The following is a 22,426-nucleotide window of genomic DNA, read 5'->3' as shown; positions in this document are numbered from 1 at the left end:
TTTTATTTTAGTTAATTCTGGGTAAACTCAGTCAAGTAAGGTTTTCCTTTGTAAATTTAAAGACTCCTCAGTCAAGTCGGGGTCTTCTGGGTTAACTCTAGGCCTTCAGGATCCCATTTCTGGAGTTGGGGCTGAGTTCTGGGGCCATCAGGGATGGGGGGGAGCTCATGTAGGCATCATCCTTCCACACTGGCATTCTCTGAGAGGCACACTGTGGTCTCTGGCCTCAGTTGCATTCCTGCTCAGATTGCTGATCCAAAGGGGTCACAGTTCTGTTCTCATTCCAGCCCTGAATCAGCTATTCCCGTGGCCCTTCAGAAGCACAGGGAAAATCTAGATATTCCTTTAGGGTTGCAGGATACTGAAGCTATATCAAGCTCTCTCCAACTGGACACGTCAGATACCAAGTTTTACTCTCTTGCTCTTGAGTTATTGGAGGGAGAACCACAAGTTTTGCCATGCCCTTTTCTATTTGCCCCCTCAAATTCATATATTGAAGGCCTAATCCCCATCGTGATTATGTTTGGAGATACAGCTTTTAGGAGGTAAAAAGGTTAGGTGAAGTCATAAGGGTAGGGTCCTCATCTAATAGAATTGGAGGCCTGATAAGAATCTCTCTCTCCATGTACATGCAGAGAGGAAAGGCCATGTGAGGACATAGCGAGAAGGTAGACATGTGCAAGTCAGGAAGAGAGGCCTCACCACAACCTGACCATTCTGGCAACCCTGATCTTGAACTTCCAGCATACAGAACTGGGAGAAGATAAACTTCTGTTGTTTAAGCCACCCAGTCTATTTTGTTATGACAGCCAAAGCAGACTGAGACACCCTTGGACTCTAGCTAGTAATAGCTCCATTCTCAAATTCTTCACACCCATATATCTGGGGTTTATATTACTCTCCATTTTTCCTTCCCCAATGATTGGTTCAGAACTAGAGAGACTCTGACAAGCTGACCACCTCCCACTACTGGGCTCTCACTCTTTAACTCTCACATTCAAATTCCAAATACCGCCCTCTAGTCTCACCTCTCCTAGGACTTTTCTAGAATAAGGGGTATCAAATACCAGGACTGAGGCATTCTTACATGCTAAAATCTTAAGCAGTGAAATATGTTTCTTGCCTGTTGTCTCGCAAGACCTCCCTTTCAACGCCATTCCTTTCTTATGGCCAATTTTCTTTGATTATTATCCCACCCCTTTGTATAATATCAGAGTCCTTCCTGATTCAAGTTCTGTTGCTGTTGTTGTAAAAGTCCAAATATGTTGAATCTAATTAACTAAAATTCTCAGTTAGCCGGGTTAAGCCCTAAGATCCGGAATACATCTTCACCATCCTATCAACAATAAAATACAACCATAATTGACATTTAGATTTGAATATAATCTGATAGGCCCTGAGGTTGTAACATACAGAGTCACCCAGATAGCAGCACTACAAGATTCTGAAATCTTCAAATATGACTTAAATGGATTTTGTGGTATATTAAAATTTTTCTTAAAAAAGTAAAATGTATTTGAGAAATATCTTCCATAACAGTAAAAGTAAATTAATTCATATCATAACCTTTGATTAGTTAGAAAATTATGTTGATCAGATAACCTATCTTCCCTGGCATATCTGTTAAAAGTTATATTAATAAAACTCTGAAGAATCTTAGATCAGAGTTTGCTAACTCAATGACCTTGAGAATGAGAACACTATAAAGCTTGGGAAAAAGATTATACCCACCCAAGACTCAGCAGTTTTGTACAGATGGGATCTGGTGAAATGCACCTCAAGGGCATTTTTTTTTTTTTTTTTTCCTAAATTTGCGGTACGCGGGCCTCTCACTGTTGTGGCCTCTCCCGTTGCGGAGCACAGGCTCCGGACGCGCAGGCTCAGCGGCCATGGCTCACGGGCCCAGCCGCGCCGCGGCATGTGGGATCTTCCCAGACCGGGGCATGAACCCGTGTCCCCTGCATCAGCAGGCGGACTCCCAACCACTGCGCCACCAGGGAAGCCCACATCAAGGGCATTTTTAATGGGCTCGTTCATATTTCATCCAGGGGGTGTCTACTTAAGAATGAGTAGCAGGCTCCTAGTTCTACAGTGCTGATAGTAGATATGTTAATATCCTGGGTCTTTTAAGAGGACCAACTGTCTTCCAACTCCCATCTTCCAACTTTGGGAAGCTATCTTTTTGAGTCACCGATTGCCTGGTCCCTTTAGGTAAGATATAACATCACTTCCTTTACACTGTCCCCACCTATCCCATCCCCCAACACAAACACCCTAGCTATGCAAAATCAAAATCACCTCAGGCTCCTTCATTTCAATCACATTTTCCAGTAGGAAGTGGGATTTGCAAATTGCAAGGGTGAGAGCCATTGGAAGGTGGAGTTTGATCCTGGCGTTCTTTCAGAAAATCAACCGTAAAACGTATTCTTTCTGTGATTGAGTCTCTGAATTCTAATTCCTCTTCTTTCTTAGAAGCTGTCTATTCCCTGCAATTTTCTTGGTCAGCAATTTTCTTGGTCAGGATATTGATAGTAGGTGGCATATCTCAATGACAGGTAAAGTCTGTGAATTCGAATCCTGAACCTGCAAACAGAATGGATGTGCCATACACAGAGCCAACGTTTCAAGTCATCTTTTCTTCCTCCAAACGTTGGAGAAATGAAGTGTTCATTTCAATCAGAAGGTAAGAACTTGGAAGCGGAAAAGGTTTTTTTTTGGTTGGTTGGTTGTTTTTACTGTAGGAAGCTCAGTTCAAACACTGATTCTTCCAATTAACTGTTGGCAAGTGACCTTGGTGGAAGGAATTTAACCTGCTTTCCCATCTTCTAAATAGGGATAGTAACTATACTTCATACAGTTTTGTAAGGATTAAACCAGATGTGTACTTGTCCAGCGTATGGGGGGGGGTCAATGAAATCTAGTCTAGCTAGTGAGCAGCATGTAGCTGAGGGCTAAGCACAGACAAGAGGCCTCCGTTGTTTCCTGCTGATATGTTCCACCTATTGATTACTTTCTGCACGATCAGACTTGATCATTTACACATCAGCAGCAATCTTTTTCTACAAAGTACTTTAGTGTGCTTCTCTGCGCTACCAATGAGAAAAGTCCATTTTATTGCGATAGTTTAGAGATAAGGCATCTAAATCTGAGAAACTTAGGGAAAATATGCCAGGGAACCAGATGTGCACCTTTTTCTATAAAGTGTGCCAAGAATATCTCCCAGGATCCCAGGTCGCTAGAGCAACTTTTCACAAACTTGCTCTGACCGGTCATCCCCGCCACAGGCAAGTGCAATGGTGCAGCCTGTCCCACAGGCCACCAGGCCTAAAGGAACAATACCAAAATGGGGCTTGAAAGTTTCCCCTCCACCAAGCCCCTGTTCCTGCATTCTTTGCTTCACAAGTTAAGAGATTTCTCTCGAGATGCTGGTTTGTAGTTTTTTAAAAAATGACCCTATACTTGGAAGGCTTGCTGCAATATTATATGATGATGTAATTATTTATGTAGTCCCCGCTGAGCCTATAGAATCCAAAAGCTTTCAAATCTATATCTACAGTTATAGATTTAGACAGTCCTCCCCACATCATTTACACACACACACACACACACACATACACACACACACATGCGTACACACATCCCCCTCAAATATTTCTTTACTTTCCAAAGCACTTTTTGATGTAACTGTATTCTCTCTATCCTGACATTCTTGAAGCAGCCCTAGAGAAAGTGTAAGATTAAAATTACATGTCTTGCAGTTCATACAGAGAATAAAGCATAAACTCTGAAGGTGATCTCATGTGCTCAGAATTATGCCTTTTAAGGTCAAGTTGACTCAAAATATGGACCAAACAGAATATAGCAGTTAGTTAGAAAGGGAGCTTTCTTTATCTAATCTTAATTACTGCAATGAAGGATATTTTCATCTATATTTTAAACAATGCTAGTTAAGCCAATGCATTTTTTCATGCTAGTTCCACTTTTTAATTTGGGAATACAACTATTTGTAAAAATAAATAGCAGTAAATGATGGTAACACATTATGATGGGTCTTTTGGTTTAGCATAAAGGAAGCCCAGAACAATACTTTGTCCATTTTAGGCACTTAATTTGTGGAGTTTTTATATAGGATGAATTTAACAACTCCTGAAAAGTGAAAAATAACTTCTGCTTAGTTTTTACACTTTCAGGGTCTAGGTGAGTGGCCATAACAAGGAGGTAGCTTGGAGGGGTGCTTTATTTAGCTCCCCCATAACTACCATCAGCCTCCCATCAGAATGCAACAGAAGTAGAACACTGTGTGTGCTGTTCCAACTCCGCTCCAAAACAAGTCCCCAGGCTGCTCCTTCCAGCAGATGCTGTTCCAAAGCTTCTCCAGTCTTGACAGTTGAAAGACACCAGTGGTCCAAATAGATCTGTTTATATCCTCCCAACAACCATCATAATGCCTTTTAAGATTCTGTGTCATAGTTTGGACGTAAGAGCTTGGAGGTTGGGAGCCCCCCCCCCCCCACACACAAACACACACACACACACGAAGAAAACATAAAACAAGACATTCTGCCCAAGGGACTCATTTGTACAACAGTGCTGGACCAGTGGCCTGCACTGTCGTCTTAGTTGAGCTACATGATTTTTCTGGGCCTCAGTTACCCAACCTGTAGGATGAGGGACTTGAAAGGGCTGAACTCAGAAGTCTTTTGCAATACTAGTCAAACCAAGGCTTGTTTTTGAAAACCAAGGACTTCTGGTTTCATCAAATATCTGAATCTGGATAGCTACTGATCCTGTCTGCCTGGGTCCCTTGTTATTACCTTTAACCATTTTCCAGAGGGCGTGAGAAACCCTTACAGAGCAGGACAAGTGTAGAGAACGGAGCCTAGATGCTCTGCACATGTGGAGGGTCCCCTGGGTCTGCACTCCCGTCCGCCCATGGCCACCAAATCAGAAAGCTGTCTAGGTAGAGGCAGCCTGCAGAGTCACACCCCCAGTAGAAACTGGGTGATTACAGGGAACAAACAACTTGGGCTTATCTCGTCTCACTTTTTTCCTTCCTTCACTCATGCTCACAGGAGAATTAAAGGGAAATGTTTCTGAAGGAAAGCTCTTGGCGCTCTCTCTCTCTTTTTTTTTTTTCACAAAAGGGACTTTTCTGGAGAAAGAGGGAAGGGAGTGCAAAACAAAGAGGCAAACAAAGGACTTGGAATAGTCTATGCCAGAATTCCCACTCCGGCTCAGAAAAACCAGCTCTCTATCAGCAGTAGCCCAGCTTCCCCTGCAGGGGCTGCGGCCGAGTGGGGCGCTGGGGCCTGGCTGAGCCATGGCCCAGGTCCTGGTGGGGACCAGCCCCTGGCGACGTTGCCCACGGGAAAGAAAGCCCCGCGGTCAGCAAACTACCAGCCCCCATAAGTACATCTAATTATGACCGCTTACTTCAAAAAGAGGATTTAACCCAAAGCAGATTTAGCAGGGCCTCTTCCAAAGGGCAGCGGGAGGCCCAGGCCTGACCTTTGAGAAAATCCTAAAGGCTTCACTGCCCAGGGAACTCAGCAAAGCCAGTCACCGTGGACGCCTCAGATCAGAACGCAGAGAAATTCAGCGATGCCAGCTTCAGTTATCAGGGTCCTAGTGAGGGTGTCTAATTTAGCATAATGAGCGTCGGTCAGCACGTGCCCACAGCATGTGCACTGGTGGTCAGTCAGGGGGGTGGCCTGGGCAGAAACTTTGACAGGAAAATATATAAAGCACTAAAGTATAACCTGTTGAGTCGAAACTACTGTTTCAGAGTCTCAAAGTGGTTGGCTATTTAGTGAGTCAAAGATTCTTATCTAAAACATGTACATCTGGTGACATATGTCAACGGTGCTGATCAAAGTATGAAAAGCATCATGATATATATAATTTTTAAATTCTGCTTTGATTTTTAAAACCTCCTACATAGCGCTTTGCTCAGGAGAAATCGTTGTGTAATTGCCCTAGTAAAATTAAACAACTCCAGAGGAAGGGCAGGGGATTGGAATTGTTAGTCTTGAATTGGTCAACATGAAGTTAGTAAATAAGTACACTTGGGACAGGCTCGTTGTATAATGAATATAAAAGTACTTTGTGAACTATAGAGCTCTCCATCGAGTGTTATTATTTTAATTATTCTCACAGTACACAAATATTAGGAAAACAAAAAAGAAAGAAAAAGAAACAGCTGGTTAAGTACAGTCTCTCCATCCACATACTTCATTTAAACCTACCACTCTGTAGATGAATTCACCTCAGTCATTTAGCTTAGGTGGGAAATTGTAGAAAAGGCAGACCTATCTGGTTCTAGACCAAATGATTTACAAAGTGATCAGAAAATATTAATTCACACAGCTGGTTCTTTAAAATTATTTGATTTCAGATCTTTTAAAGAAATATCAAACAAGTTGCTACTCTTACCTGACCCCATTCCAACACAGGACACCTAGATATATGTAATTTACACGGTCATTCAAACCTTGTTTGCAATACCTATGCTTGAGGTCGGAAAGTTCACGGAGGTTGCGGGGGTAGAGTTTATTCTCACTGTTTGGTTGCCCCAAAGTATCAAATTGGACCATCTATTTGTCCAGACAAGAAGCTGATAAACCTGAGCTTCCAGCAGCAGAAGACAGACTTAAAGAAACCATAAGTGGAGGGTACTGTACCTAACACTCCAGCCATTGCTTCCTTTTCCATTTCTCCTTCCTCAAGAGATGTACCAAGTCCAATAATAAGTAAACATTACCAATAACTTAAAAATTTAACACAAACCTGTTGTTTCACGCTTTTATTTACTTTCCTATTGAGGTAACTTTTTCTGGCAAATAAACTAATCTGGGAAAACCAGATCTCCTTTTTGTAACTAGATATAGCAAAGCTGGGACTGGCGAAGCTCTTTCCCAATGGCTCTTAATTTGCAAGTCCTAAACACAGAAGCAGACACGCTTGGTAACTCAAAGCATCGGGATTCAATGTCATTGGTTTCAAAGACTGTGGAATTCACAGATGTAACCATTCAGCTGAGGGGAGGAAAAGGAGAGAATAAGCTAAAAAGAAGATGCTGAAAAACTGGAGAGTATCAAAGAGCTCATCACAAAGTGTTTCAATTTGAAGTCTCTGCTTCAAAGGTGCTAATCCCTGGTCTGAGAAAACTACCTACAGTGTTCAAGGCTCAACGCTGAATTTTTGTTCTGTTTTGTTTTACACTGAGTTTTAAGAGTTATGCAACCCTGAAAAAGTTAAGCAGGTAACTCTAGTCATTAAGTAATTCATACACAACCAAGTAGTAAGGTTTTCTATACCTGTTTTAAGAATGAATAGGATTCATTTAAAATGGTGATAATTTGTCTCACTGAATAAGTGCATTTTAATCCCAAAGAGAAAAAGTATATTATTTCTAATAGAAGGCAGTTAGTAGAGAGGCTTTTCAAACGGAAATGCTTCGTTGATCAAGTTAAAACAGAAGCTCCCTTAGTTTGTGGCTTTCTGGCTTTTCACATCCTAGTGGGAATGTGTTGCCGTATTTATACGAACCCCCAACATGCTCACATTAATAGTTCCAAGCAAAGTCTGTCTCACTCTCTGCAAACCGTTAGGAAATTAGGAATTAAACCCCGGGCACGTGTCCGCGGAGTCACGGGTGGAAATCTGATCCAGGGCAGGAGGGGCAGGACGAGAGCGCGGCCCTCCGGGGCGCGCGTGCGCAGTTACCTCTCCCGCTCCTGCTCTAGCAGGGTGGTGAAGTCGTCGCTCTTGTGCATGTAGTCCGTGTGCTTGTGCTTCTCGTTCTCCAGCTCGTACACCGTGCGCCGGTGACACTTCTCGGCCAGCAGTAGCTGCTCTAGCATGCGCCGGTAGGTTTCCTTCTGTTTTTCCTCAAGTCTGTCCAGCTGAGGACACAAACATGGGAAAGAGCTTAATACTTTATTTCATTTATGGAGGACTCGAAATAATTCATTTGCATTGGTCTAATTATTTATTACCTGTAGGGGAGGACACGGAATCTGCTCTTCTCTGCCATTTTCCCCATGCCATCATTTTCTCTAGACCAGTTGCATTTATGAACTAGCCACAATAGGGCTGCAGTAATTTCTGGCCTCTGGCCTTTTTTCTGTGAACATATGTGTGGTTCCTAACCTTTCAGGAGAGCAAACTCACTGTTTCAATGAGACGGTGAAGCCCTATACTCAGAAAGAAAGAGAATAGCATCTGGCCTAATCTCAGAAAAATAAAGAGCTCAGCCCGCACCAAACTCCTCCCCCGGGAGGAGGAAATTATCCTCATTGCAACCTTTTTTTTTTTTAAGGCTTGCAGTTAAGTGCATTTCTAGGAAAAGTATATGAAGGACCCACAATCCTCTTCTTTCAGGAGGTACTAAATATAGGGAGAATCTCAGAACTTGCAGAGCGCACATATCTCAAACTAAAAGAGATCTCATCAAATATTATTACAGGGCTTTTTGTGTCTGTTTCTCCAGCCAGGCTATAAGATCTTTAAGGGACCATATGCCTTGATCATCTTTTTAGTCCCTGGTCCATAGCACAGCACCTGGAAGAAAGTAGGTGTTCAGTACATGTGTGTTAAATTGGACCCAGTCTTACAATATTGATAGTTCCCTATCCTACTCTCCTCTTCAAACCCTAGTGCAGGAGTTCTCACCCTCACCACTACTGACATTTCTGGCCAAGTAATTCTTATTTGAGGGGCTGTCCTGTCCACTATAGGATTCTCAGCAGCATCCCTGGGCTCTGCCCACTAGATGCCGGTACTGCCACCTCCAGTTGTGACAAAACTATCCCCAGGCGTTGGCAAATGTCTCCTGGAAGGAAAAGTCCCCATGCCCCCCTCCCTGTTGAGAACCACTGCTCTAGGTGAATCAGATATATTTAGAATCCATTCTTAATCCCACAGCCAACTCTGTAAGACTCAGTGGAGTAGCTCCCTGGGTATCAGCTTCAGAGCTACTCCCCTGATGTTGCACGTTTGCCCTTCAGTCATAAGGAGGCTCTGAGGTTCCCTGTACAATTGTATTATATTTTCATTGTGAATGAATCATTTATGGGGCCCAAAATAAAAGAGATAATGGGCACTTAGATCCATTTCCCTTCTGGTCTTTCCAGTTTGGTCCTTAAGGCCTCATGTTTCCTCTTAAATAGATTTCTCTCTTCTCAAATTCCTTAATATTTTTCCCATTAGCTCTCTGTTGATAACAGAGCTAAAATCATTCCCTAAACCATGATCCTTTTGTCTGAAACATACTGAAATTTCTCCCCATCTCAAGTCCCTGAACTTCTTCTCCACCAACTTGATTCAGGTACACTCTTTCCTTAGTAAATTTTGGCCTTTGTTGCTATGATGGTCTCATTCAATTTTCCTTCCACCTCTGTCCCCATAATCCTCAGTGCCTTCTGATTAGACCTCCACCCCCTTTGCCTAAGAACAGGTGACCAGTCAGACTGGTGAAGCCCAGGTTGGCCAGCCATACCTGAGATCATCAGGGAGGCAAATCGTACTTTTATGTGTTCTGATAAATTACTTCAGTCTTAATGGGACAGTCTATACAAGAGGTTTTTTCACTGGAATAACTCGCTGTTACAAAATATTCTCCCCAAGAACTCTCCATTTTTCCACAAGTGTGATTTTCACCATATGTTATAGAATTTGTCAAGCATTGATGGGACATCATCAGAAATGTGCAAGGAGCAGCTCTTTCCCCCTTTTTTAATTTATTTTTTTATTTTTATTTTTTTTGTGGTATGCGGGCCTCTCACTGATGTGGCCCCTCCTGCCATGGAGCACAGGCTCCGGACGTGCAGGCTCAGCGGCCATGGCTCACGGGCCCAGCCGCTCCACGGCACGCGGGACCCTCCCGGACCGGGGCACGAACCTGCGCCCCCCGCATCGGCAGGCGGACTCCCAACCACTGCGGCACCAGGAAAGCCCTCTTTCCCCTTTTTGATCCTTCTTAACTTTGTCGTAAAGTAAGGCCTTCCCTCCTTTTGAGAGTATTTGCAAGAGCAACTTCTGCCTCTTTTCTGATACCCTGACCCTCTCCTCCCTGAGGAAGGAATGGTTTTTAAAGGTTGTATTGGGACAACGAGCTGGGCATGAACAGCCCTGCCTTTTCATTTCTTATTTTTTACTCTGTCTGCCATAAGCTGGTACATTGTATTCTCCCTCAGGTGCTGTCTCCAGAGTCTAGGAGAGAGTAATAGGAACCTGGTGGTGGTCATCTACCTATTTATGCCAATAATAAAGTTAATGTTTCAAGTCATCTGTCAGACTCCTGCAGTTATCCCTCAGTCCGTTTAAGGAACTCGGGAGGCAAAGATGGGGGCGTTATTAATTGGATGGTTGACTGAGATACCCAGAGAGAGAAACACTGTAGGGGCATCTGGAGGAAAAACAGCATATGTTGATATTAATTGTTCCAGGGCAGCCTAGGTAGGACTGCTAGGCCCTAGCTTTAGTATGTTCTGTCCGTGTGGGCCTTTGAGATTGGCTGTTCTCAGCAGCTACCGTGCTGGGACTAGGCTCCTGGAGTAGCTGCTGTTGTCTCTGTGGGCTGTGTTCACCTCACCTACACCAGTACAGCTTGACCTCAGCACTGGTTGCATAATCAGGAAGACAGTCTTTTCGTCCTTTCATGCATCCGGAAGGATGCTGACACATTGGTGTGTGAGCTGTGTTTTTCACCCAGAACTGCAGACCAGACTTTCTTTTTTTTTTTTTTTAATTTATTTTTGGCTGCGTTGGGTCTTCGTTGCTGCGCGCGGGCTTTCTCTAGTTGCGGCGAGTGGGGGCTACTCTTCCTTGTGGTGCGCGGGCTTCTCATTGCAGTGGCTTCCCTTGTTGCAGAGCACGGGCTCTAGGAGCGTGGGCTTCGGTCGTTGTGGCACGTGGGTTCAGTAATTGTGGCTCGTGGGCTCTACAGTGCAGGCTCAGTAGTTGTGGCGCACGGGCTTAGTTGCTCTGCGGCATGTGGGATCTTCCCGGACCAGGGCTCGAACCCGTGTCCCCTGCATTGGCAGGCGGATTCGTAACCACTGTGCCACCAGGGAAGCCCTGCGGACCAGATTTTAAACTGCAAAGGTAGTGAATTCCTCTTTGGCAATAAAGCATTACTGTGTGAGGATCTAGTTTTCAGTTTTAAATTCAGGATGTAAGAACTAACATAGGTAGCAACAGATCAGCTGTGCCAGACCCTGTTTCTCGTTATTTTGTTTGGAACTGCACTGAGCTCCTAGGAGAGCACTGAAGTGGGCTGACCTCTTGGATCTGTGGGGCTTGTCCAGAGACTCTGAAGACCGCCTCCCAGCGGATTCATTAATCATGTATACTGTGTCCCATGGCTTTGGGTTTTCAGGCTCCAAATTGTGGCTCAACCACAGAGGAATGGTAGTTCTTACTACGGAATAGTGAAAGCGAAATGGGCACCTATTACTTGGGAAATGTAGCTCCCACTTGGACAGAGGTGGAAGGAAAATTGAATGAGACCATCATAGCAACAAAGGCCAAAATTTACTAAGGAAAGAGTGTACCTGAATCAAGTTGGTGGAGAAGAAGTTCAGGGACTTGAGATGGGGAGAAATTTCAGTATGTTTCAGACAAAAGGATCATGGTTTAGGGAATGATTTTAGCTCTGTTATCAACAGAGAGCTAATGGGAAAAATATTAAGGAATTTGAGAAGAGAGAAATCTACTTAAGAGGAAACATGAGGCCTTAAGGACCAAACTGGAAAGACCAAAAAGGGAAATGGATCTAAGTGCCCTTAAAGATAGGACTATAAGAAAAAAAAAAAGGGAGAGATTTTAGTCTTTGTTGAATCAGAATGGGTGACAGAGGAGGTAGAGACAGGAGAGCCTAGAGAGCAGAGCAGCGTGACTGCCCCACAAAGAGGGTGTCGGGATCAAGGAAACGTTTGAGGAACATGCTGTCAGGCTGCAGATGGTTCTTCATGAGATCAGTTGGGGCCCTTTCTCTTGAAGACTGCAACAGCCATTCAAAGCGGTTACATAAAATATAGACATGCTGAAGAATTAAAATCTGAGATCAGGGTAGGATATGTAAAGCAATTTGGGGTGATTTTCATGGTGTCAGCCATGGTGGATGGGCCCTGAGCGAACATGCTCCAGAAACTTGGAGACGTAGATTTCGAAGGAAAGATGACAAACGAAAGGGGATTCAGGCAGGACAGCAGCAGATTCAGTCCAAACACCGGTGTGCTGTGACGGGAAAAGACTCCTCAGGAGATCATCCAACTCAAGAACATACAAGTAGATAAGATTTGTGTTGAACAAAGGATCCTTTTGGCAGACTCATAACTCCTTGGTTTTGCTTTTCTCGCTGAGGGTGACCACACACTACACAATACGGAAGGTAATATTCAGAAAACAAATGTCTGGGTCTGAAAGCACAGGGGAAGTTAGAGGCAAACAAACAAAAACTCTGCGATCCCTAAAATAGTGATAGAGAAAGAAGGGGCCATTTGAAAAACTAGTCAAAAACAACAATAACAATAAAACTCAGCTGAGCCTTCCTACTGGAGGAAACGTTGTGACAAAAGAAAACATTTCTGTTGCCTTGAGTAGGACAAGTTACCCAAGAATTAGAGAGTTCAAACACGAGGGAAGGCGAAGTTCTGAGGAACGGTCACCTGGGTAAGGTTAGGTCCCCACTAGGTCCCAAGGCAGACAGGCTTCAGAAGGTCACCTGCGGGAAGGGGTAATACCACACCGAAACAAGGGGGCAGTAATGAAAACCACTGGTACAAGATGGGTTTCCTAGGCCTGGACATCATGGCTGAAAAAAGAAAAAGATTCAAGAGATTTCACGTACGCAGGTGGGGGCTTCCCTGGCGGCGCAGTGGTTAAGAATCTGCCTGCCAATGCAGGGGACACAGGTTCGAGCCCTGGTCCGGGAAGATCCCACGTGCTGGGGAGCAACTAAGCCTGTGCACCACAGCTACTGAGCCTGCACTCTAGAGCCCGCGAGCCACAACTACAGTGCCTGCGTGCCACAACTACTGAAGCCCGTGCGCCTAGAGCCCGTGCTCCACAACAAGAGGAGCCACCACAACGAGAAGCCCACGCACAGCAACAAAGACCCAACGCAGCCAAAAATAAATAAATAAATAAAAATATGCAGGTGGAAAAGTAGAGCACCTAAAACAAGACCTAGGCATGGAGGACGTCACCACCGCAAATCCCTAAACTTCACAAAAAGACAGATAGGTTTCAAATGCCACTCACTGAGGGCAAGGATAATGCATGAAACAGATTCCTCCACCCAACCCAGGATTCGCCATTTCCCATAATTATTAGCCTCTTGATGGCAGCAGGCTCTGTCTGATGGGGACAAGTGCCCCCACACTGACTGGCATCCTGTTGTACCTGAAGATTTTCTCTATCCACCCTCCTTCCCTCAGACACCCTCTAAGTCTCTGCCTTGATCTTGGTGACATGAGCCTGCTTTGTGCTGAGTCCTGAGGTCAAGGAATATATTACACTTGAGAAAAATGGACCTTGCAGCTGGGGCTTTTCTTGCATTTTTAACAATTTATGAATGTGAGGTTGGTACAATGATAACTGCACGTGTCCTAATAATCTTTGGACTCTTTGAGTAAACACAGAAATAAAGGACTTCAGGATGTATTAATTCAACTTTGAAAATGCCTAAGGTTAAGATCCTTCTGGCTAAGGCTAAGCAGAATAAGAATTTGGGAAGGAAAGAAACTGAACCCTTAATTTCTTTGCAATTTTGCTTAAGAATTATGAATTTTGATATCTCAGACTTTAGTTTACAAGGAAGTTCAGGGCGATTTAATATTTGCTGCTTAATTTCTCCCCAGATACCTGGCAAGAGAGGGGGGTCCACCATATTGGGTTCACTGCTTAACCTTTGGTGAGTTCTGTTGGATGACCTAGCTGGGCCTAATTTGGGATGAAAATTGGAATAAGCAGCAGTGATTTTTGGCTTGAGGTACAGCATGGCTTCTAGGAACAAGAGCTGGACTATCTTCTCATGATACCAGGAGGCTAATGGAACAGTGATATATGGGATTCTTACATCATGAACTTGGAAGCAACTCTCTTGCTCCTGAGCAACAGGAACTTGATTATTAAGCCCAAAGGATTAAGAAACCAAAAATCTGTAAATGGTGGAAGAAATCTTTTCTCCTTCAGCATTCTATTTCTCTCACAAAGCAGGACTTCACCATTTTGCCAGTGTTGGGAAAAGTAGCTTCTGTCCTTCCCTCTACCTCCTTATTCCTTCCTCCCCAAGGGAGGAACAACTGTTCAGATTGTTGAGTTGAGGGGAGAAAGGAACCAAGAAGCATGCCCAGCTTAAGCGAACTCCAACAGGACAACCCAAAAGAAAGGTGGGTGTTTTCTGCTCTGCTCCTCTGTCTACTTGGGTTAGGCCTACTTTCTGAAGGTAAGTTGGAAACGCCTTCCTTTATGTACTGTCCATAGAACTCAGTGGGTCAGAGGCAGTGATTCTGGATGCGTGTGATCTGCAGACCTACCTCTTCCTTGAGAGGTCATACCAAGCTCTAACTTGGGAGAAAAGAACTAAGAAGCCCAAATGATACTATTTATCCAAGCCAAGTTCTTCAGTCCAGGTGATTATAATAATAATATAAAACTGATATTTTGGGCTTCCCTGGTGGCGCAGTGGTTGAGAGTCCGCCTGCCGATGCAGGGGACACGGGTTCGTGCCCCGGTCTGGGAAGATCCCACATGCCGCGGAGCGGCTGGGCCCGTGAGCCATGGCCGCTGGGCCTGCGCATCCGGAGCCTGTGCTCCGCAACGGGAGAGGCCACAACAGTGAGAGGCCCGCGTACCGCAAAAAAAACAAAACAAAACAAAACAAAAAAAACGATATTTTGACCTCTCTATGTCTTTTACTCCTCGAGTCTCTCCAGGTTTGGAACTAAATAAGAGTGTGAGCAATTATCACCCTCAGCTCCCAGCAAATACTAATGGCTGATATTTGTTGAGTAGCTAGTATGTTCCAGACACTATGTTAAAAGTTTTACAGGCGTTGCTTCATTTAATCCTCACAACGCTATGAGATGTGCACCTGACAGAGAAGAACACTAAGGCTTAAAGAGCTGAAGTGACCTGCCCAAAGCTACAGGCAGCTAATAACTGTGGGTTATCTCAAACATGAAAGTGGATTCAGCCAGTTGACTCTATTCTATCACATATTGATAATTACTCTTAATGCTTAAGGAAAAGATGAGAACAGAGCTCCAGTTCATCCTGTTTGCAGAAATTAGAAAATTATGGGCTGTCAATCTGGCGTGAATACTTTCTAAAGCAGGTCTTTCTGAGATCTGTCAAGCTGAGCTGCTGCAGAGGCTTGTCTTAAGCTAAATTACAATAAATTGCTTTGCACTTTTCATTTCTGTTTTCTTTATTCATTTATGATACTAATTTCATAGCTATGTTTTTTTTTTAACATGAATTCCGAAGAGTCAGTATGGCTAGATCCATCAACTGGTTCCCTGATTCTTCACTGAACTTCTACGATGATATGAGAGTATTTTTAACATGTAATATCATGGGTAATTAACAACAATAGTTGATAGTTCCTAATACAGTCTTGTATAAAAATGATTAAATATTGTCCTATTAGATTCCCTTTCATCTTAAAGAACTGCCCGAAGCCTTCCATTGGGATTTTGCTTCAACTTTTATGTTTTAGCCATTCACATGAGATCATTTTAATGGTCTATAAGATATCAAAACTGAGTGCTTTATAACCATAAATATCAATAATAAAAATCAGTTTAATTTTAGGCTACCAATTTGATAATAATCTGAAAATTCAATGCTAAAACCCATAAGCACCTCAAATTTTTACACATATCCCTTCTTAGAGAAATAAAAGAATAACAGACTGAAGAGCAGGTAACTATCATAATCACATGAGAAACATATTTCAGGCTTTAAGTATATTTAAGGAAATACTTCTACAATTCTTATCAATGAAATGTATCCACAGTAATTCTGAATTATTTAATTATACTTTAATTCTATATTAGGGCATCATAAAATGCTTGCCTTTGAAAGAAAACGTTAAAGCGTGTAAAATGGAAGGATGTGGAGACATCCCTCTGAGGCTTCCTTCTCAGGGACTTGTCGGGGTATGTTTTTACCTCTGAGATGGGTTTCTCATACACATCTTCCCCTATGGACTTCTCCTGGGCCAGGATGGCATCTCGGTGCAGGACCCGCAGCACTTTCTCCGGCTCCGCAGACCCGTAATGAGCCTCCAGAACCTCAGGCTTGGTTTTCTCCGTCTTCAGCATGTGGATCACATCTTCCCTGGCCTGTGGTGGAAAGTGCAGCAAGGTCAGACGGTTGACAACATAAATCCTATGCCGGGCTCACAAAATCAACACGGAGTTTATTGAATATATTCCTGTCTCGTCAGGGCTATGGGCAAATTTACTGGGTGTTTTTTGTTCTTTTTTTCTTTTTTTTTTTTTTTTACCAAAAGCAGATTGGCAAGCAGATACTCTGCTTCAGGTTGCTAGGAAGCCGGCAAGCAGAAAAAGGGTTTGTGCTAATATTAACTACATAAAAAGTGCTTGATCTAAGTAGCAGTGATTCTGAGAAGGGGGAGGACTGCTCCTGGGGACACTTAGCCCTTTTTCAGTGCACATAAGGTCAATGACAATTTAAAGTTTTCTAGTTTTCTGTTTATGCCCTCAATATACAGTATTCAAATCTGGCTTTAAAAAAACCCCTGCTCTCCCCTATGCCGGTTCTAACTCCATGTATAATTAACAAAAACAGCCTTTATTAGTGATTTCCTGTTTCCCATCAAGTGATTCATTTTGCACAGAAACACATGGTTGGGAGCTCTCATGGTGCTGGGCTGGGCTTCTCAATCTAATTCCCGCTGAAGGTGAAACTTAACTCCTGTAATATCCACACTGCCAGTCAGAGTCAGGTTGGTGGGGTCAGAGTTGTTCTTTTGGTTTATTAGCAAAACTTTAGTGTCTTGTTGAAGCTCTTGAGAAAACCACATGATTATAGGTTTTCAATCATATTGACTGTGGTTCCCATCACATAATGCAAATACATCTGGATGTATTTTCTACTGATGAGGAATGATGAACTTTGTAGTTATGACGGAACTGACTTTGACCAAACGTACTCCCATCTGGTTGTATACTTGTTTTTCCAGTAATGGTGATGAGAATGAAGTACCCTTACTTCATCCCAACTTGTACCAAAGAACACACTGGTGGCGATAGAATTTCAGTCTGCGACTATGGAATAGAGTTTTCCCCTGTGTTATGCTAACTGGGGGTTTTAAATCATAAACCTGGCTCATTATCACAGTATTCTAAACAAGGGAGCTAACTAGTTAGCCCTGAGACAGGACCCATTATAAAGTTTGTCTTTCTTGAGATTTCTCACTTTTATTGCTTTTTCGTAGTCTCCAAATTCATCTAATTCCAAATGGCTAAAGACGAATTTATTACAGAAATGTCACTGGACTGGAATTTGCAAATTTTCCCTATGTTGTCTCTGCCACATATACATGTGCTCCTTTCAAGACAAAAATGGAAAATATTGATTTTGAAGCAACCAGTGGTTTGGAATTAGCAAGAAAGTTAAAGTCAGAAAATAGTCGAATGGAAAGGCAATGTGTTTCCATGCAGGGCGAAAGGACGAAGCGCAGACACAGAGTCAGGCTAGCTGTACAGTGTCTTTGTGCAAATTAGAAGGAGGTACCCGCTTCTTCCAGGAGACACAACCCTCAGTCAGAGTGCAGCCCACCTAAGGAGCAAAGAGTGGGCTGTAGTTCACCCCTATTCAGTCCCTCTGCCAGGCACCCCTATGCAAGGCACAACTCCACATCTGTGTATGGTGACCCTGTATGGAAGGAGTACAAGGTATGTCCATTGTTCTCAGTCTTCAGGCAGACGATGTAAACAAAGAGCTTTGCAACTGTAAATAAGTAGCTATTTTAGTTTAAAAGTTTAAGCTAACCACTTTAAAAATATGTAAATATTATTGGTATCTTTCTTTTTTTTTTGCAGTACGCGGGCCTCTCACTGTTGTGGCCTCTCCCGTTGCGGAGCACAGGCTCCGGACGCGCAGGCTCAGCGGCCATGGCTCACGGGCCCAGCCGCTCCGCGGCATGTGGGATCTTCCCGCACCGGGGCACGAACCCGCGTCCCCTGCATCGGCAGGCGGACTCTCAACCACTGCGCCACCACTTGGAAGCTTTATCACAAGCAAGGAAAGTCTTAGGGTGCTGGGGAGCTGCTAAGTAGGCCACTGTATTTACGTAGATGTAAAAGGACACAGAGGGAGGAATACTTTGAAGAGGGCTCTAGAAAGGGGAGAAAAGGAGGTCACAGGAAGAAGAGACAATGAAAATGTTCAACTGACTTAGTCCTGGTGATGGAGGAGAATAAATAGGAGCTTAGGGTATAGAAACAGACACAGAGGGGTCACAGCCTTCTCTTCCATCCTACCTGGTTCCCCTTTGTGCCAAGGGAGACATACGGACGCCAAAAACAAAGATGTGCCTGCAGAATTGAAACTGCACCCCGTGGAGCAAGGGGTTGTCTCAACTGGCTGCATAAGGAGCTGATTCCAAACACAGGGGGGCAGCAGAGGGCCGCTGTGCAAAGCCTGGGCCCGACAGGTGAGTGTGTGATCCGTCTCACAAAGTCAAGGGTGGGTATCTGGTCTTTGCTGTGAAAGTAGGGATGGGGCGACAGACACAGGACAGGTGGAGCCCACACAAGTGGTATAGTTCAAAAGAAGGCTGAATCCCATCATCCATTCAATAAATATTTGTGCACATTCAGTACTGGAGATATAATTGCATCCTGAGGCATTGAAGTCTAGGGGGAAATAGACAATCAGTTGAAAGTCACTTACATTATAACATGACAAACCTTGGGATGGAGGAGATACGGGGGGCTAAGAACTTGGTCCAGAAGTACACTTGACTTGCATCTGAGCTGACGGAGGAGGCTTCCTGGAGAAAGTGACCCGAAATCTCACAATAAGTACTTGAGCCAGAGAAAGAGGGGTGGAGCTAGGCTAAGAGTGTTCTTGGCCAAGGGAAACCTGTAGGCAAAGGCCAAACTGAATAGATTTAGATGCATGGGCTGGGGCCACAGGAGGCCGAAGTGATAAACAACGGGCAACTCATAAAAAGCCTCTAAACCAGGCAGTGAGTTTGCATTTTATCACAGAACAGCAAGAAGCCTTGGAATTTTTAAGCATCGGGATTGTGACACGGTCAGATGGTTGGAAAGATCATCCAACTGCTGTGCTAAACACAAATTCTGAATCAGCAGATCTGATGGTGTAACCCAGGAATTGTGATTTAAAATATCTCTGCAGGTGATTATGAAGCAGAGCTGCACTTAGAAACCACTACTTTAGGCCAATTCAGCACCAAAAGCACTTAACATGTCTGCTCTGTTCAAGGTTCCCAGCAGGCTCACCTGATTCCCGGGGACTTGCTTGCCCCAGAGGTTTCTCCTGTTCTCACTGTGTTATCAATTCCACTGATTCTTCTTCACCAAGGAATCATGGTCACTTCAGACCAGCAGCATAAACTAGGAGGGCCCCCAGAAACTGGTGAAAGTATTTGCTACCTCTGTGCAAATGAGGGTGACCAACTGTCCTGGTTTGCCTGGGACCAAGAAGAACAGAATCCCACAAAGCTGGACTTCTGCAAATCTGGACAGTTCCAGGCAAGATGGGACGAGTTGGTTATCCCAGGGCAAACATGGAGTGGTCAGGAGACTGGATATTCCAAAATGTCCCTGCATCTGGCAGGGCAGCCATGGTGGACTTAACTGTACTCAGAAACTGAATTTCACTGACAGTGTTTCCAAAACTTAGCTTTCTTTACAGGCAAAACTCCATCATTGATGATTATGCCTAGTGACAATTTTAACTATTTTTTAAACTTGTGGGTTTTTTTAATCTTTGGGAAAAACCCACAATGAGTAGGAAAGAATGCTTAGTTCTTATGCCCATGTGACATAGCTGTTCTACACTCCTAAAATGGGTACATGTCTAACTTTGGGGGGACAGAGGAATCAGAATGAGCTGTGGAACTTCAAATTAAACATGGTGCATCCTCTTGAAGCACCCAGATTACTTAAAGACTAGGGTAGGTGGTAAGTAGTTTAAAACCCTTTCAGAAGATTAATACAATATTAGTATTTACTTGAATGTTTAGGACAAAACACAAGACTTAAAAAACATTTGCTTGGGTGGACAGCTTGGGACAGCTTCTTAGACGATGCCACCATGATCCCCAGCCTGGCAGTCCACTCACTTAGGTTGAGAGGGAACACAGCCAGGTGGGAAGTTTGAGAAGCCCGCCCCTAACTATTGACATTGCACACCTCAAACAAGATATTCCCTGCCAAGAGCTGTTGACCTTGAATGGAGGATGCATTTTTTTTTTTCTTTTTGGGCACGCCAAGCGGCATGTGGGATCTTAGTTCCCCAACCAGGGATCAAACCCGCAACCCCTGCAGTGGAAGCACGGAGTCTTAACCACTGGACACCAGGGAAGTCCCTGGTGGATGCATTTTGAGGAAAGAATAAATTTGTTTCTATGCTATGGAAGAATCAGAATGTCATGGTTTCTAAACACCATCACTTCTTCAAATTATTCAGTTAACCACATAAATATGGTCTATTGCTGCACTGAGCTAAGGAACGCTGGAAAAGATGGTCCTGGAATACCAACATATGCCCATTCTGTAAATGCCTTCCCATTCTGGGAACTCAACTCAATGTTCCGTATCTGTTTAAATAATGTAATTTATTAGTTTACTTGCCTATTTCTTTCTTAGGCTGTGAGCTGCTTTGAGAACAGGGACTGTGTCTGCAGTGTCTACTAAAGGGTGCCTGCCCACATGATAGGCACTCAGTAAATATTTGTGGAAATAAAAGTAAAATTAAGTGATGTGAAGTCAGAGAGGCATAAACTGCCGCTGAAAATCTCAGGACAACCTTAATTATTTAGCTTTGTTTAAAAGAGTTAAACAATTACATTTTTCAACTTCTGCTCTTTCATCTGACGTTCTTGTCTACAATTTAGGAGTCACTTTGTTCTTCTTAAGTTTATTCCAGAAAGAAAATATGTAAACTGAATAAGGAAAAACAGTACATTCCACTAGAATGTTACAACAGGAAACAATCTTTAAACCTCATACAAATTGAATTATACTATTTACCCTAGTTAGGTAAAATGGAATATTATAAACGTATTGGAAGAAAAAAAAGCTAAGTAATTTATGATGGCATTAGCTATTATTATAGAAATTAAACCCATTTTTTTGCTCCTCAGTGTTAGAAAGCAAGGTTAACAATTAGTGACACAACAACATACAAGGAGAAGATTCAGCTATGGTTAGTTTAGAGGGCCATTGGGGCTAAAAATGTGTCTTTAGGATTTTTCTGGAGAAGTTTCTCTCCACAACTATATGGTTAATAATAGCCTAAAAGTCTCTATACTGCTTGTTCATTAAAGATTACTCCTTTCTAGCACTTCAGACCAAATATTATCTAAAAGAAATCTTTTATTAAAATATCACAAGCAGATGCTGTTTTTCATATTAAAACTTGCTTTTATTAATACCATGATAGCTTGAATTTTTAAAAGTAAAATTCCTAAAAATCCCAATTATGTTTTTGCAGAAATAGAAAAATCCATTCTAAAGTGCATATGGAATTTCAAGGGACCCCAAAGAGCCAAACAGTCTTGAAAGAGAACAAAGTTGGAGGTCTCACACTTTCTGATTTCAAAACTTAAAACAAAGCTACAGCAATCAAAACAGTGTGATACTGCCATAAATACAGATATTTAGACTAGTAGAATAGAATAGAGATCCCAGAAATAAAACCTCACATATATGGTCAAATGATTTTCAATCAGAATGCCAAGACCATTCAATGGAAAAGGATAGTCTTTTCAACAAATTATGCTGGGAAAACTGTATATCCACAAAGAATGAAGATGCAAAAGAATGAAGATGGACCCTTACCTTACACCACATACAAAAATTAACTCAAAACGAATCAAAGACCTGAATGGAGAACTAAAACTCTTAGAAGAAAACATAGAGGAAAAACTTCATAATATTGGATTTGGCAATGATTTCTTGAATATAACACCAAAAAAAACAAGCAATAAAATAAAAAATAGATAAGTTGAACTACATCTAAATTTAAAACTTCTGTGTATCAAAGAACACAATCAACAGCGTGAAAAGCAACCCACAGAATGGGAGAAAATATTTGCAAATCATATATCTGCTAAGGGGTTAATATCCAGAATATACAAAGGACCCCTATAACTGAACAACAACAACAAAAACCCTGATTTTAAAATGGGCAA

General features: G+C 42.9%; 1 protein-coding gene across 4 annotated transcripts in view; it reads right to left on the bottom strand.

Moving 5' to 3' along the window:
- The window catches only part of FILIP1 (filamin A interacting protein 1), a 192,433-nt gene that overhangs the window by 49,350 nt on the left and 120,657 nt on the right, over positions 1 to 22,426 (bottom strand). For all 4 annotated transcript variants that reach the window (XM_060168334.1, XM_060168332.1, XM_060168331.1 and 1 more), the window contains 2 exons: positions 16,182 to 16,355; positions 7,726 to 7,904 (listed from right to left, as the gene is read on the bottom strand). In XM_060168334.1, coding sequence (XP_060024317.1) covers positions 7,726 to 7,904; positions 16,182 to 16,355 — 353 coding nt within the window. The remainder of the gene's footprint in view (positions 1 to 7,725; positions 7,905 to 16,181; positions 16,356 to 22,426) is intronic.

This window comes from Lagenorhynchus albirostris, chromosome 12 (assembly GCF_949774975.1).
Source record: "Lagenorhynchus albirostris chromosome 12, mLagAlb1.1, whole genome shotgun sequence".
NCBI classification, from domain to species: domain Eukaryota; kingdom Metazoa; phylum Chordata; class Mammalia; order Artiodactyla; family Delphinidae; genus Lagenorhynchus; species Lagenorhynchus albirostris.
The sequence above is the reverse complement of the archived record's forward strand: the minus strand, read 5'-3'. Positions and strand labels throughout refer to the sequence as shown.